Below are 18,468 nucleotides of genomic sequence, written 5' to 3'. Positions count from 1 at the left end.
GATCAGGAAGGCTGACAACGTCTGAGTTCTGGGATTGATCGCCGTCCACTGTCTCTGGCTGTTAAAGATGGCAGCATGCGAGCCTCCGCGTTTCTATGGTCCCCATTCTTATCAAAATCTACTGTTTTTGCAAATCATTTAAGTCGACAGTTACACTCTTCCCCATACACTGAGTGGACTGAAGAATTTTGCTGTGTTCCTCTCACCGCAATACCTTTCATACCTTCTGATTTCCTTTCACATGGTCGCGGTTCAAACGTCTTTAGAAGAATAGAATAAATTTGTTTTGTTGCCATCTATGACCACAAAACTGTTAGTCCTTAGACTACCGGTTTCGGTCAGCGTTGGCCAACTTCAGATATGCAGCGAAACATGGGAGAATCTAGATATACCTAGTGGACTGTCTACATCCTAAAACAATAAAATAGGCCATAAATTTGTTTTAAGATTTAAACAGTCCACTAGTTGTATTTCTAAGTGATAAGTTACCTCAGAAAATTATTCCCTAAGGCGTTATCGTGTGGAAATACGTAACTTATGTCACGAGGATGATTCGTTTGTTTCCAAGACTAGAACTTAGACAAAGAGCAAAAGTAGTGGAAATTAATTGTTTGAGTCGCTCAGTAATTGGCTTCTTTCAGTTAAAGTTTTCATCAATATGTATATCACAAATTTGGAGGATTCTACCTTTTTATTGACTCCTGTTCATGTGCTACTTTTTAATATGACTATTTATCGTATAGAGGCCGCGCGGAGTGGCGGTTTGAGGCGCCATGTCCCGGATTGGGCGGCCCCTCCCTCCCACGGGCATCGGTGTGTGTGTGTGTGTGTGTGTGTGTGTGTGTGTGTGTGTGTGTGTGTGTGTGTGTGTTCTTAGCATGAGTTAGTTTAAGTAGTGTGTAAGTCTGGGGACCGATGACCCCAGCAGTTTGTTCCCCTAGGAATTCACACACATTTGAACATTTTTATTGTATAGAGCTGAATATAATGTGTTTTCTCAAAATTTAGGGACACCCCATTTTCTTTAAAAACAGCGTTAACAATTCCTTCTGCTGCTTGATTTCTAATTGGATTTGTTATGACACGAGTCTCCTCTGCAAAAAGTACCAATTTTTCTTGATGAATGTCAAATTGAAGATTATTCACAGACATACATATAAGGAATAGTAGTGGACTCAACACTGAACCTTGTGGTACTCTCCTCGTGGTTTCTTCTAAGTCACTGCAATTTTTTCTCCTTCCGACATTGTTTAAATTATTTAACACCAATTTTGGATTATTTTTATTACGTATTATTGTGACTAATTGTTTGTATAGCGAATATTCGTAGTTAGTGTCGCCTTTCGGAGATTATATGTGTTGCAAAAAAATGTTCAAATGTGTGTGAAATCTTATGGGACTTAACTGCTAAGGTCATCAGTCCTTAAGCTTACACAGTACTTAACCTAAATTAACCTAAGGGCAAACACACACACCCATGCCCGAGGGAGGACTCGAACCTCCGCCGGGACCAGCCGCACAGTCCATGACTGCAGCGCCTCAGACCGCTCGGCTAATCCCGCGCGGCTATATGTCGTGCAGCTTCAGCCAGTTCTGCAGTAGAAAAGGCTGTGTTTAATGCTATGTGAAGACGGGCACTTTTCTCTGTCAGCCAATAGATGAGGTCGGCCTGTATGCTTTTATGTTGTACATGTCCCTTCACGTTTCCACTTCACTATCACGTCGGAAATAGTGTACCTAGGGATGTTTAGGAGTGTGGAAATATCGCGTACAGACGTATGACACAAGTTATACCCAATCACCTGACCACTTTCGAATCGTGAGTTCCCAGGAGCGCTCCATTCTGCTCTCTCACGATGTCTAATGACTACTGAGGTCGCTGATATGGAGTATCTGGCAGTAGGTGGTAGCACAATGCACCTAATATGAAAAACGTATGTTTTTGGTGGTGTCCGGATACTTTTGATCACTTAGTATAAGTCGGTAGTTCTATACGTCATTCTACTGCTCTTCTTATGGATTACCGTCTTATCTTCTTACGACTGACAACGGTTTTCTGCTCAAGTGAGTTCCAGTAAATTTTCTTTAGGAACCGAGTCAATAACCTGAGATTGAACATTCAGTCTTACACATGTCCCACAGAACCCTGAAAGATTATTAAGGTCCAGCAAATTCGCTTGTTTCTCGACATCACTGACATGTTTTCGACTATACAGTGAGGTGACAAAAGGCGTGGTGATACTTCCTAGCCGGCCGGTGTGACTGTGCGGTTCTAGGCACTTCAGTCTGGAACCACGTGACTGCTACGGTCGCAGGTTCGAATCCTGCCTCGGGCATGGATGTGTGTGATGTCCTTAGGTTAGTTAGGTTTAAGTAGTTCTAAGTTCTAGGGGACTGATGACCTCAGATGTTAAGTCCCATAGCGCTCAGAACCATTTGAACCATTTTGATACTTCCTAATACCGCATAGGACCTCCTCTTTCCCGGCGTAGTGCAGCACCTCGACGCGGAATGGACTCAACAAGGCATTAAAAGCCCCTGCGGAAATATTGAACCATGCTGTCTCTATAACCACCCATAACTGCGAAGTGTTTCCCATAGAGGATGTTGTGCACGAACCGACCTCTTGATTATGTCCCATAAATGTTTCGTCAAGTACTCGCAAATTTAGTTTTTTCAATTTATAATTGGAGTCAGCCCAAACAAACACTGCTAATCACGTCTTTCATGCAGCGCCGTGTGTCAAAGGATAGCCTCGGTTTGCTGTCGGTAATAACAAAATTATCTTTAAACCGTAATCTTACGTGACCTTTTGACAATAGTCCAAATTACAAACAATCCTGTTCGCAGAACATCCGCAACTGAGCATTATAGCAGAGGTTGAAAATACAGCTTCAGTTGTAAATCACTTTATTTTCACACGAAAAATAATGTGTGAAAATAAAGTAATTTACAACTGACGAGGAATTTTCAACCTCTGCTAGTTCCAAATTAGCCTAGTGTGATACTCGTCTTATCGCTGTGTATCAACACGACATAAAAACAGGAAAAATAACGAATGCTCCAACAGCAACACTGCCGTCTCCAGCGCCATGCAGCAGTGCTGCTCAGTCGATGCTGCAATCCTTGTTATACTTCTTGTTTTACTGTTCCTTTTAATACATATCGGTGAAACGAATAGCTCACTAGGCTAGTTTGGGACCGGTGTATCGAACTGGCGCGTAAAATTCTAGATAAAAAAATATCATGACCGATGTCCTCAGCATTTTGGTCCCATAGAAAGTTACCAAAAAATCATTTTGTTTGTGACTGGAAACAAACCGTCGCTCTTCACTGACACTCGGCATCGAATGAAAGACGTGATGAGCTGCATTTAACTGGGGTCACTCCAGCTACACGTCGCAAAAATGAAATTGTGAATATCTGCCGAAGCGTCAGAGGAAATGACTGTGACGGCTCTTAGGAGAGAGAGCCTGCATATTCGCTAGTGAAATTCGTCTTAAATAATCCATTATAATTTGAAAAGAATAGCGACGTTCATACCTCCAACACTAGAAGAAAAACTGAATTTTTACCCATTACCAACGCTGGCAGTGTCACAGAACCGAGTTCAATATGCATCAACAAAAATATTTGATCATTTTTCCAATACCGTAAAATGCCCCACAGGTAACAAAGCAAGTTATAAATCTAATCATTTCTTCTGGGCAAGTCCTTCTAGTCTATAGATGAATTTTTATTTCAAACCGGCAGCTTGTATAAACAAACTTGTTTTTAAGTGTAATTGCTTGAGTAGGACTGACAACTGACACGGTCTTTAATATTAAAATTTACTTTGCAAACATATTCTGTAAACAGACGCATTTCACATCATTTCAATAAAAAAATCGTTCACATGAGGTACGTTACATATCACTGACTAATGAACATGCTAACTAACATAAATTTTCATACTGCTTGGTGCGAGATCCAAAATACTGTAATGCCTCCCAGGATATGCATTCGCAATAACTACCAACACGAACTGGTAAACATCGACTATGTGCTATCCTACGCCTACAGAAAATGCCAATTCATTATCCATCCGTGCTCGTAATGTGGAGACAGAGGTGATCCAGGTCCTATAGACTTCAGAGCGTGCAAACCAAGAAGTGAGGCCTTATTCGGTTATAACTCAATGCTACAGAAAACAATACATCGATGTAGAGTTGTGTTGTAACCTTTTCTGTCAGAAAACCGTGCTTAAGAATGTATTCAATACACATTTAATTTTCGTCCAAGTCATAATGTAAACTTTCATTTTTTTACGCGCACGGGTACGGAAAAATCTTGAAGAACCAGACTTCGTGTAGACACATGGTACTGTTCAAATTGGCCATAATTATGTTAAGATCGCCAATGACAACCGGAAGTGCACGCCAATGAGCCTGCTGTTCGTACACAAGGATGCTAAGATCATCGGATGGATGTATGGCCGTCATTGTATTCCAAGTTCGAGGAGAAGACATGGCAAAGCTCTCCGAGTGGCTTTCTGCGTGTGTTTATGCCGGCGGAGCTGACGGACCAGGGTCACGTTCTGAACGTACAGCAGACGCCTCTGGGTACAGCTGGCATGAACTGCGCGTACTCTCAACAGCCGCATTTACCCCTAACAAGTTGTGGACGACGACTTCTTGCCGTGTCATCATCAAACTGTTAGGGCTGTGCCATAAGGAGACATAACGCGGCCCGAATTGTAGAAACTTCCTCACCATACGATACACTGCTTCGTCACTAGTCTCCACGGTCACCCCGCTATTTACCTTACAAGAAATGGTAACTGGGGCCGCTAGACGGTGAAAGACCTCCTGAATTACGTATAAATATCTGCGAATCGCACAAGAACAGCCAGAAGCCAGCAGCCTAGATAAACTTCCAATGCTTGTTATAGCTTTATCTCAGGACAAATACACTGATAAGCCAAAACATTATGACCACTGCCCACCGCGAAGTTGGATGTCACCTGAAGGCGTTGCGAAAGATGCCACCCCGGCCGGCCGGCTGTGTGCTGTACCACACGTGATTGGTGAGGACGGGACGGCGGAGGAGGAGGAGACTGCGGAATCGGGCCGCTGCGAGCAGCCTGGTTGCTGCAGCCCTAACTCGCTAGTGTGAGGGAGGGCGGCCCATGGACGCCAGAGCGACGCTGCGGAGGCGGCGACGGCGGCGGCGGCGGGGGCGGCAGCGCCCACTTCCCGCGCGGCGACTAGACACGCCCTTATAGGCGGGGTGTGGCTTACCGGGCACCGCTTTGGTGAGGAACAGGGTTTTGCCGCCACCGGTATGCGCGCCACACCGTGTTGAGACGCTACCGCTGTAGAAGAAGAGAGAAAATAAATGATAGTTAAGTACACTGTTTACCGTTGCTGGCTCAGTGAAAGAAAGAATTGTGACGATCACGTGATTACAAGCAGAGTGAGTAATTACTTTTTGCGCTCTGGTTCCAGGACATAAACACATGGTTGGGCGACTCCACCGCATCCTCAAAAAAGTCGACATATTAATCATCTAGTAGAGCCAGATCTGAGCGCCTTTGTCAGTCCTCGTCTGTCTCGCCTACAACAATAACAACAACAACAAACAAGATATATAAATCGATTTGTTACAGAAAAGAAAACTTTCTATACTACTGCCACTACTACTAGTGGCATGTAATTTTTTTTTAACTTACAAGTATGCTGCTTGGGCATCTCATTATTTGCTGGAGGCTGTTCCTGCATCTGGCGATGAACAGCCTCCAGCTGCTGTCCAACAAATCCAAGTCCTCTAGAGCTGTTCCTGTAACAGGACGAGACAATTTTATTTATTTTGAATGTCGAGTTACACTGAAAGATCACATATGGATATTTTTTTTCTATACTTATGTTGGTGCTGTTGTCGGTTATCCACAGCTGGGGAGCGTTCCACTTAGCATTTCTGCTGCTGTAGTAGATAATTGTTTTCAGCCCCCAGCTCTGCCTCCAGCACAATTTGCATTTCCTTCAAATGATCTATAAAAAAAGAAGTATGAAATAAGAAAATTTTCGATCGCAACAAGAACAAATTACAATGAAAATTTTACTCACAAGGCAGTTCTGGCTGTGAACCCAACACAGGAGGCTGGACTTCCGGGGTCTGTTGCAGTCCAGCCCCCTCCTGTCTCTCCTCACACTCCAAGACAAAATCCTGGAGTTTTACTGTAACAAGAAGACGGAGTTAATAACGTGAATTTAACGTACACACGAAAATTTACACTCGATAGAAATTATTTACTCACTTGGTAATCCTGTCTCCAGAACTCTAAGCCTCTAAAAAATGGCTCTGAGCACTATGGGACTTAACATCTATGGTCATTAGTCCCCTAGAACTTAGAACTACTTAAACCTAACTAACCTAAGGACATCACACAACACCCAGTCATCACGAGGCAGAGAAAATCCCTGACCCGCCGGGAATTGAACCCGGGAACCCGGGCGTGGGAAGCGAGAACGCTACCGCACGACCACGAGCTGCGGACTCCTAAGCCTCTTGCCACTACACTTTGAGGTGTTGCTGCAGCTACCTCTCTTCATATTGCGGAGAGAAAAGAACTAGGAAACACACACAGACATGATGGAATGCACAACAAGGCGGACAGCAGCGGACTGAGGACGATGGAAGTTGGTTGTGGTTTCTTATATAGACCGAGGCGACCAATGAGAGAGCTTCATTTGAATGTACAGCCAATGAGAAGCTCCAAATGTCATTTATTATTTCTGGAAGGGCTTGATCCGACCATCGTCTCTCTCTCTCTCTCTCTCTCTCTCTCTCTCTCTCTCTCTCTCTCTCTCTCTCTCTCTGACTAACAATTTGGTTTTATGGTTAACTGCGTTTTCGCAAATGATGAAGACTTTTAGCAGTGAGACGTTTACCGTTTCTGAGACGTATGTTGAAAGCAGGATATTGGGATTCCCAGGAAGGGTAACACGTGATGCCTCGTCAGGACCCTCACGAACAATGCAATCAGTGTTATTCTGGGCTATTTTCGTAAACAGGTCCTATTAGGTGGCGTCAGTATCCACAGGTTTCTATCGCGAGGGCTAGACGCGTCTCGCATGTCCCGTTAGGATCGTGATGGAGAGAAAGCAGTCGGACAGATTTCTATAGTGCGAACTGTTACATCAGTATCCACAGGTTTTGCACGCATTGATAGACGCAGCTTGCATGTCCCATTACGAATGCTAGGAACAAAGCACCCTGTGCTATTCTGGGAAGGACTGGAACAGATTTCTATAGCGCGAACTGTGACGTCAGTATCCACAGGTATTGCGTTAGCAACGGTAAAGACACTTGCGCATGGACCAGAGGATGACGTGGTGCTTATGTAGATAGACATGTGACGTCAGCATAACACTCGAAGAACTTTAACTGTAGACGTGACTTTCACATGCCGTCGGCAGCGGAGTGACCCACCATTCCCCCCCCCCCTCCAGACCACCATCTTGGATTACGCTATGGGAGGGGCGACAGCGCCCTCTGGTTGCAGTACTGTGTACTAGGTCAGTTGGACTCTGGACCCCATGGTGAACACACTTGATGGCGGTAATGCCTCTAATTGTTCAAATAAAGACTGCATGCAAAACAAATACTTACGTCCATCCTATCCAACACAGGCCGAGTACTTTTCCCACCAATTCCTAGGAAGAGGTGGTGGTTGGATGACTTGGGTTAGTGGAGGTAGCCCAAGTGACCTTTTTCCTTGCCATTTTCTTATGTTAGTGGAGATAGATGTGGTGTGTTGAATGCCAGACATTTGCCACGCCGGACATTTGCCACACTTGCCCCTTCGTCAGATAGCATGAGTAGCGATCCCTCAGGTAAGGGACGCCCTTCCCCGCATTACCTCTGTCCGCTTTCAAACCGCTGTACGTAAGGCACCTTCTTCTTCGACATCTTGGGCAAATACAGAGCTTCTTTTCCGAAATCGAAATATTTATAACTTTTGGGAAACAAAAGCAATACCGATGATTATGTCAGTATGTAATTAGTTCTGCCAAGTATAAATATAGATTCCTCTGTCTGTACAGTAGCTTCCTTTCATGCTTACTGATTGCGATAGAAACAGTCCATCGACATGGGAGCAACAAGAAAGGAACGGTGTAAAGAGAATGGGAATGTAAGCTAATCATTTCTTTTTTATCACTGCATTTGAGCCTACTTTAATTACTACAACTGCATACCCAAAAGACAATAGGGAAAGAATAAATGGGTTTGTGAATGTTTGAAAAGAAGAACGACATACTCCATATAAATTTACTCTCTAAAAACATTAGTTAGTAAAGTGTTGCGGGACAATGTTCAAAACATAACTGAAAACACGTTCACTAAATAGAGATAAGAACATCTATGATTGACATGTCATCTAAAATCGACTTACAATTTTGAAATGTTATAAATAAGGAAATGAAGTAATACAGAATGCTACGATTGTAACGTACGTTGTTCTACATTGTTTAGCTCTGGTATTTACAGGGTCACAGAGAAAGCATCTTAGGTTCTGGAGGGAAAAGCCGTAATTGTAATTATCTGCACCTGAAGAGCCAGGGCCGAAAAATTTTGACACGTTTTACCACATATGAAAGATCTTTACAGTGTTTTCTTCAACTACAGTGGGATAGTGTATCGTTATGTTACGGTCCTACGGTAAATAAGAAATACTACCTGACAGTTATGCGCCGCTTGCGTGACGCATTCTGAAGAAAATGACCAGAACTGCGGCAAAACTACTCGTGGAAATTGCGTCACTATAACACTCCTACTCACATCTGAATGCCTGTTCGTTATTTTTTGGCAAAAACAAAACCATTATGTCACCTCAGCCACCGTATTCACCAGACAAGGTCGCCTGTTACTTTCTATTCCCGAAGCAGAGTTTGTTTTATGGTATGGCAATACATGTATTAAGAGTGCAAATTACTACATATGAACACTTAAGCACAACTCTCCAGCGTAAAATGACACAAATAACAAGCGCTATAAATGGATATCAATGTCTTTTACAACATCACTCGTCACTGTGAGGAAATCTTCGAAAGGACCCTAGTAGGCACGTGCGGGACATGTCGATACAACACGAGCAGCTGTCTGTCGTTTCCCACCGCAGTCACACGATGGTGATGATGATTTGCCCCACTTGTAGAGAGTGTCTGCACTTCGTCCGTGGCCCATTCCGATGCGGTTCAAGATAGTCCAAATTGCCCGAGGCTGGTCGAATCCAGGGATTTCTTCTGGATGCGAGGCAGCTTGAGGCATTGTGGGGCATTGTGGGGAACAGTTTTGCTGCCAGCAGCGTTTCCATTCATCGAGTGGATTGAATTCAGTTTCCATGAGAGTCCTGGCTGTGATTAAAGTGAAATGTTTTGATGTTAGTCATTTTCGCTCCGCGGGGAATACGTCGTCCACTGTCGGAAGCCGGCCGCGGTGGTCTAGCGGTTCTAGGCGCTCAGTCCGGAACCGCACGACTGCTACGGTCGCAGGTTCGAATCCTGCCTCGGGCATGGATGTGTGTGATGTCCTTAGGTTAATTAGGTTTAAGTAGTTCTAAGTTCTAGGGGACTGATGACCACAGATGTTAAGTCCCATAGTGCTCAGAGCCATTTGAACCACTGTCGGAAGGTCAGTGTTATTAGCAATCTTCTGGTAGTAGTGCGCTCTTCCGTCTGATATCAGAATGTGGAATGTGGCTCAAGATAGGTAGCCAGTATGTGGGAGTAGATCGTATTGACCCACTAACAATGCGCATGGCCTCGTTAAGTTGTACATCTATCTTTTTTACGTGTGGCCTATTAAGCCAGACAGGCGCACAGTACTCTGCTTTTGAGTGTACCAATCCGAGTGCTGATACACAGAGAGCCCAAGGCGGAATAGAACCGCGAAAGTACGTCGTTTTGGCACCTTTGATGAGGTAAAAACAGAACACCGGTACGAAAAGTGAGTTCCAGAAGTGCTTCCGAGATTGGAAAAAGCGCTCGCCCAAGTGCACTATATCTGAGGGGGATTACTTTGAAGGGGAAAAATTTGATATCGACGAATGAATGAAGATACTTTAAGAAAAACGAGAACTGCCTTTACTTTTTGATCACACGTCGTACATTTTTGACGTACGCGCCTTTCATGAACTATGACAACTATAATGACAGGAAGCGTGTCCAGTGACAAAGTGAAAATAAAAGTAAAGCAGCGGTGTATTGGGTTTCAGGTGGGGGGTCTCGCTGCAGGCGGCCCCCTGTGCCCCCGGGTGCGCGCAGCCGCACTCGCCCAGAGATGGCCATGGACTCGCGCATCGGCCTCGACTACATCGTCGAGAACCCGGAGTACATCGCCAAGCTTGCGGCCGGTAAGTACATTCTTCTTCCACCCCACATTCGTTCACTTCCTACTAACCGGAGTCCATATACACTCAGTGCGACGATTCTTCAGTAATCTAATTCTTACAAGCACCCACCACGGAGGAGAATCTGTCACGCCTTATCAGTGTACTGACGAGGGAAACTCCCCATCGCACCCCTCAGATTTTGTGGTAAAATGACCCAGTGTATGTTGTTGTTGCCTTCAGTCCTCAGACTGGTTTGATGCATCTCTCCATGCTACTCTATCCTGTGCAAGCTTGTTCATCTCCCAGTACCTACTGCAACCTACATCCTTCTGAATCTGCTTAGTGTATTCATTTCTTGGTCTCCCTCTATGATTTTTACCCTCCACGCTGCCCTCCAATACTAGATTTGTGATCCCTTGACGCCTCAGAACATGTCCTACCAACCGATCCCTTCTTCTAGTCAAGTTGTGCCACAAATTTCTCTTCTCCCCAATTCTATTCAATACCTCCTCATTAGTTATATGATCTACCCATCTAATCTTCAGCATTCTTCTGTAGCACCACATTTCGAAAGCTTCTATTCTCTTCTTGCCCAAACTATTTATCGTCCATGTTTCACTTCCAAACATGGCTACACTCCATACAAATACTTCCAGAAACGACTTCCTGACACAAATCTATACTCGATGTTAACAAATTTCTCTTCTTCAGATACGCTTTCCTTGCCATTGACAATCTACATTTTATATCCTCTCTACTTTGACCATCATCAGTTATTTTGCTCCCCAAATAGCAAAACTCCTTTACTACTTTAATTGTCTCATTTCCTAATTTAATTCCCTCAACCTCACCCGACTTAATTCGACTACATTCCATTATACTCGTTGGCCCAGTGTATAACCTGTCAAAAACTGACCACAGATCGAGCACTAGAAGAGGAAGAACGTGTACTGAACTGTGAAAAAAGAAGCAAAACGGAAACAGTGAATGTTCCAAGCTCAATAACACCGTGTTCAAGTCTCCCCCCCCCCCCCCCCACACACACACACACACAGTTTTTTTACAAAATCATGAAATTTCCGTCCGGTTATTGACGTTTCTATTCTCCTCCTGTAGTCTTCATAGTTGTCATCATACTATACGTTGGTTATAGAATATAAGTCACGTGGTAAGAATGTATTAGCGTCGCAAGAAAATGTGATGAATAGTGAAAGCAGGCGAGATGCCGCTTAGACCTCTCGCAAAGCGAAAAAATAAATAAACGGGTGTGAACTATGTTACAACAAAGCAATTCGAGAGTCAAAACTTACAAAACGGAACGTAAGAGTCATAACATGCAGCACTTGTGTAAAACAAATAGGAGGTACGTACGTCTGCAGACCCATTCCTTACACCTTGCTGTTGCAAACAGAAATTACATCACGACACAGACACAAATTTGAATACAGCGAACAGACACGTCAATGACCGGACATACAGTTCATAATTTTGTGGAGAAAAAAGGTGGCACGGGGCAAATTCGAACATGAATGTCCCCCGACGCCGAGACTATTCAAATTCGCACGGAGCTTGGACCGTTCGCTGTTTCGTTTCCTCATGTTTTTCCACAGTTCAGTACACCTTCTTGCTCAATTTACGTTCAGTTTCTGACGGACTATCCACTGGGCCATCTTACCACTATATCCGGGGGGGGGAAGGGGGAGGTGGATGCGTCGGGGACTTTCCCTTGTGAGTAGAATAATCTTACATGTACGAAGCGAAAATTAAAATAAACTTTTGACCATCTGACAATGCATTATTGGAGTATCCTGACTGCAGTACTGGACAAGAAGCAAAATACGATCCTACACGTAACTAAGAAAACGACGGATTGAATGTACATTAGTTTATTATATGTTCCATAGATCATTTGAACGATGTTTTTAATCGAAATGTTATGGATCGACTCAGTTTACCGGGTGAATCACCTAAAACGTGCACCGCAAGTACACACATCAAAAAAAGTTTTGCATCAGCCCGGTTCCCAGAACTCCTGAAGATAGACGTTGACTGTGGATATTTTATCACAGACAGTCCCTTTGACTGCTCACAAATGTTACTAAACCCGCCCAAAGATGTAAACAACCATGCATGAGCAGCGCCTATTAGACGGAGGGGACCTGTCAGCCGATCCGTTCCAGTCATTCCACGAGGAACGAAGTACACGCCTCGTGTTGTCTGTAGTTCAACCATGCCTAGAGGTCAATACCGCGGTTTGATAGCGTCCGCATTTTTACTTTGTACCAGGAAGGGCTCTCAACAAGGGAAGTGTCTAGGCGTCTCGGAGTGAACCAAAGTGATGTTCAGACATGGAGGAGATACAGAGAAACAGGAATTGTCGATGAGATGCCTCGCTCAGGCCGCCCAAGGGCTACCGCTCCAGTGGACGACCGCTACCGGAAGGAGGAACCCTGAGAGCTACGCTACCACGTTGAAGAAAGCTTTTCGTGCAGCCACAGGACTCAAACTGTGCGCAATAGACTGCATCATGCGCAACTTCACATCCCGACGTCCATGGCAAGGTCCATCTTTGCAACCACGACACTATGCATCGTGGTACAGATGGGCCCAACAACATGCCGAATGGACCGTTCTCTTCACCAATGTGTGTCGCATATGCCTTCAGCCAGACAATGGTCGGACACGTGTTTGGAGGCAACCCGGTCACGCTGAAAGCCTTAGATACACTGTCTAGCGAGTGCAGCAAGGTGGAGGTTTCCCGCTGTTTTGGGCTGGCATTATGTGGGGCCGAAGTACGCCGCAGGTGGTCATGGAAGGCGCCGTAACGGCTGCACGATACGTGAATGCCATACTCCGACCGATAGTGCAACCATATCGGCAGCGTATTGGCGAGGCATTCGTCTTTATGGACGATAATTCCCGTCCCCATCGTGCACATCTTGCGAATGACTTCCTTCAGGATAACGACATCGCTAAATTAGAGTGGCCAGCATGTTCTCCAGACATGAACCCTACTGAACATTCCTGGGATAGATTTAAAAAGGCTGTTTATGGACGACGTGACCCACCAACCACTCAGAGGAATCTACGCCAAATCGCCGTTGAGGAGTGGGACAATCTGGACCAACAGTGCCTTGATGAACTTGTGGGTAGTATGCTACGACGAATACAGGCATGCATAAATGCAAGAGGACGTGGTACTGCTTATTAGAGGTACTGGTGTGTACAGCAATCTGGACCACTACCTCTGAAGGTCTCGCTGTATGTTGGTACAACATGCAATGTGTGGTTCTCACGAGCAATAAAAATGGCGGAAATGATGTTTATGTTTATGTCTATTCCAATTTTCCGTAGAGGTTCCGAAGCTCTCGGAACTGAAGTGATGCAAAATTTTTTTTGACGTGTATATTTCGATAATGGTAGAAGCAATTATCATGCGGATTCCCCAGGTTGGAATGGTAGGCAGGGGCCCGCCTTCGCAGCCCATACAACAGCGTTATGAGTTTTAAACGTGTATTCATTTACAAAAGGAACACACATTTTAATCGAATGGCTATTGACAGTACCAAACTCAAAGTAGACTAAATTAAAATGACAGTGGTGTTTGTTGCAGAAGTCTAGAGCAAGTAGTTTACGAGATATCGAAGTCTGAACATCGTAAACACCGACAGCTACATGTTCCATGTGGTAGCACAAACGAATGTGCAACTCTTCTCGGATATTAATATGTTCCCGGTGATGGGTTGTTAAATGGGACATTGCCTAGGCCAAACGAAAGGCACACTAAAGTGAGTACATCACCAATGTACCCGCAAACCCCATGCTTCAAATGACGACCACCAGCATCAGTACAACCTTGCAGTCTGCCATGCAACGATTGCTTTCCATGTTCTAGTATTTCAGAGGAAATTACAGTGCGGGCATCAGTAATACCCCGTTTCAAATCATGTGTATTGTTTGAAGAGGTTGAAGTGGTCGAGGAGTTGACGAGGTTAATTTTTGTTGGGATATCTTGCGGGGTACATAGTATACGGACGAGTAGCATACGTCATACATTCAAAAAACCATGAGCATATCCGCTTTTTTCGCATTGAGAAAGATCATCGTCTAAACACGTCCTAGTACGGTCACTATCACACAGTACGCTGACAGGACCATCGCAATTCGGTCGAAGTGTACATACAACACAACACAAGCATCTAAACAGTAGGATGGAACAGACAGCTATCGGTATTTACAATGTTCACAATACGATAACTCTTATCTACTTACACTAGCTTTCTGTAGCAAACACCATTGACATTCTCATTTACGCTACTTTTAGGATGTTACTGTCAGTAACCATTGACCCGTTCAAAAATTGTAACGGTTGTAAATAACTGCACTTTCATCAGTGTCTCAAAATCTGTGTATTGGCTGCAAGTCGCTTACCTGCAATTCAGTTCTGTGAAAACTGCATATCGATAGTGCCTTCCATGTCCGAAACATATGCGGTGCAAGTATTAGGTGATCACCCTATACGTGATTAATTTTAACATTAATGAATTATTATGTTTCAGTCTTACTCAAACAGCTACAATTAAAATTATTTTTTCATGTTACTACTTTTAAATAAAAATTTGTCAATGGAATAGGAGTTTAAAGCTTGGGTTGCGACCTGTCAGACATCTTATGTTACTGGGAAACGATCAAAGATTATTGTTGAGGCTTATTGAACTCCTTTATGACTCACTCAAAGCTTTAGTTATAGGTAGTAAAAGCCATTTTCCTTTTAGTGTTGTAGGCATAACACATATTCTTCTCAAATGTGAAAGTTATTTATGAAGAATTTCAGTAGGTCATTGTATATATAAACCAAACTCCTTGAAGTATCAAAAAGATATTCATGGGTGAACACCGCAGATTATTATTACCTCCCGTTTTCGTGCAATTAATTCTTTTTTTCTAAGTGATGACTTACCCCAGACAATTATTCCGTAAGACCTCTTAAGTGTAAATATGTGAAATATGTTACGAGGTTAATTCGTTTGTTTCTAAGATTATCAGTTGTACGAAGAACAGAAGTATCTCATCTTAATTGTTTCAGAAGCTCAGTTTTGTTTTTTCGTGCAGTTCAAGTTTTCGTCAGTATGTACATCTAAAAACTTGAGGTAATCTACCCAGAAGCGCTACATCAATTGTTGGTACTACTGTTTGATGTACAGAACTGAAAATGGAGTGTTTTCTCAAAATTTGTGGAGGGTCCATTTTGAAAAACAAATCACTTAATAATTCTTTGAAAAACATCATTAACAAGTTCTTCTGTTGCTTTATCTTTAACGCGTTTTATTATAACACAAGTGTCGTTTGCTGTTAGTACCGATTCTGCGTGATGAATGTTAAGTGAAACATCATTCACATACATACGTCATGAATAGGATTGCACCAAAAATTGAAACCTGTAGTCTTTCTTTCTTGATTTGTCTTCAGTCACTAAAATTTTCTCTCCTTCAAATATTTTTTAAGTATTCAGCACAACGTAGAACGTCAGTTTCATTTAATGTTGCACTCTATTTTAAATGCCAACAGTCTTAGGTTAGACTTGACTATGATCCTTAGGAATATCAGTTGAAACTAGCAGTTAATGTAACCAGTCACAGCTGTTATGCTTTCCACATCACGGTGCAGAGAATTATACTCCCATTATCAAGTGTCAGTTAATATTGTATGTGTGTACAAGTTTTTGGATGACTCGTGACAATCTTTCAGGGTCCCGTCTCTTTCTGGTCGTATGTACATCACATACACCTTATATAAACTGTGGGAGACAGTACCTGTCAAAAGTCTTTTTACAACTCGTCCATGCCTCACTGCAACACCGCAATGAGGAACAGCAGCAAATGGCGCGATGCAACCAGCCGCCGTGTCATGGCGTCATATGGATGCAGTATGGAGGGGCATGGGCATATCACACAGCTCTCCCACCCGTTTTCGGCTTTCCAGACATGGGAGCCGCTACTTCTCATTTGAGTAGCTCCTCAGTTGACATCACGAATCTTTTTGCAGTCCTCCCAGTAAGGAAAAATCGTTGGCAGCACCAGGAATTGAACTCCGGTCCTTCGCATTGCAATCAGCCACACTGATAACTCTGCTACGGAGGTTGACTCCATGCCTCATTAACTAACATACATCCACTTGATGATGAAAGTATAATCCTCTGAAACGCATTGCAGAATGAATAATAAATTGTGACTGGTTATACCAATTTGTCGATTCAGCTGATTATACTCAGTGGTAGTCATACTAGAATGCTTTTGTTTGTGTGAAGCTACTTTTATTATTATTATTATTATAGCTTTTACCCGTCATGACCGTACTGCATATTAAAAAGCTCTTTCGTGGAAAGCGTTCCGCTTTTCCTGTCAAAATATGCAACACAGTTACTTTTTGTTCACGAAATTATTTTAGGCATATAACAGATCCTTCAAGATGTAAAAAGGAATAAAAACGTTGTAATAAACTGGTAAAATATGTAGTTACCAGTTTTAATAAAAAAGAAACAGCAAGTATTATGCACTCGTAACGTGTACAGCATAACTATGTTCATGCTTTTCAGTAAAAGCGAAATGTGTCTGTTGTAAGAACTTTTCAATTATCTGCGCGCATAGGACCAGAGGAAACCAAAATAATAATAAATAAACTACGACAACTCGATAGAAACTAACAGTATATATGTATCAAGATTCATAAAATCTGAACCGCATGCGAGGTGAGCTCCATGGTGAAGTACAGTAATTTCTTTGAAATTGAGGATAATTAAAATGTATAGATCGATTTCCCGAACCCACTGATCCTAGAGATAGAGGATATTACCCCAGTCCTCGTTCTACCGTTAATTCTTCTTGCAGCGACAGATGCAGTTCGTTATTTTATTTCTGATCAGCTGACATGATTTGAATGTAAGGTTTACTTCTTAAGCAGTATTCTCGTATTGTCTTCTGAATGTGGAGGATGGTTTCAAAAAAGAAAAAGAAGCATAATAATAAGAAGAAAAGTGGTTGGAGGAAATGAGAGGGGGAGGTGAGGAATTCCATAGTTATCAACTCTTTACCTATACCTGTGAAGACCTCTGATGTTGAAGAATTTTAGAAACCACGGAAGATATGACTCTTCAAGACGTTCATTAAATACTTTAAGTGCCTTTTACAACTGAAACTACACTCCTGGAAATGGAAAAAAGAACACATTGACACCGGTGTGTCAGACCCACCATACTTGCTCCGGACACTGCGAGAGGGCTGTACAAGCAATGATCACACGCACGGCACAGCGGACACACCAGGAACCGCGGTGTTGGCCGTCGAATGGCGCTAGCTGCGCAGCATTTGTGCACCGCCGCCGTCAGTGTCAGCCAGTTTGCCGTGGCATACGGAGCTCCATCGCAGTCTTTAACACTGGTAGCATGCCGCGACAGCGTGAACGTGAACCGTATGTGCAGTTGACGGACTTTGAGCGAGGGCGTATAGTGGACATGCGGGAGGCCGGGTGGACGTACCGCCGAATTGCTCAACACGTGGGGCGTGAGGTCTCCACAGTACATCGATGTTGTCGCCAGTGGTCGGCGGAAGGTGCACGTGCCCGTCGACCTGGGACCGGACCGCAGCGACGCACGGATGCACGCCAAGACCGTAGGATCCTACGCAGTGCCGTAGGGGACCGCACCGCCACTTCCCAGCAAATTAGGGACACTGTTGCTCCCGGGGTATCGGCGAGGACCATTCGCAACCGTCTCCATGAAGCTGGGCTACGGTCCCGCACACCGTTAGGCCGTCTTCCGCTCACGCCCCAACATCGTGCAGCCCGCCTCCAGTGGTGTCGCGACAGGCGTGAATGGAGGGACGAATGGAGACGTGTCGTCTTCAGCGATGAGAGTCGCTTCTGCCTTGGTGCCAATGATGGTCGTATGCGTGTTTGGCGCCGTGCAGGTGAGCGCCACAATCAGGACTGCATACGACCGAGGCACACAGGGCCAACACCCGGCATCATGGTGTGGGGAGCGATCTCCTACACTGTCCGTACACCACTGGTGATCGTCGAGGGGACACTGAATAGTGCAC

General features: G+C 44.0%; 1 protein-coding gene across 1 annotated transcript in view; it reads left to right on the top strand.

Moving 5' to 3' along the window:
• Positions 1–18,468, top strand: part of LOC124721206 — a 1,098,625-nt gene that overhangs the window by 470,546 nt on the left and 609,611 nt on the right. The window contains exon 3 of the mRNA XM_047246056.1: positions 10,256–10,393. Within this exon, the coding sequence (XP_047102012.1) occupies positions 10,256–10,393 (138 nt within the window). The remainder of the gene's footprint in view (positions 1–10,255; positions 10,394–18,468) is intronic.

Source organism: Schistocerca piceifrons, chromosome X (genome assembly GCF_021461385.2).
Source record: "Schistocerca piceifrons isolate TAMUIC-IGC-003096 chromosome X, iqSchPice1.1, whole genome shotgun sequence".
In the NCBI taxonomy this organism is placed as follows: Eukaryota; Metazoa; Arthropoda; class Insecta; order Orthoptera; family Acrididae; genus Schistocerca; species Schistocerca piceifrons.
The sequence above is the reverse complement of the archived record's forward strand: the minus strand, read 5'-3'. Positions and strand labels throughout refer to the sequence as shown.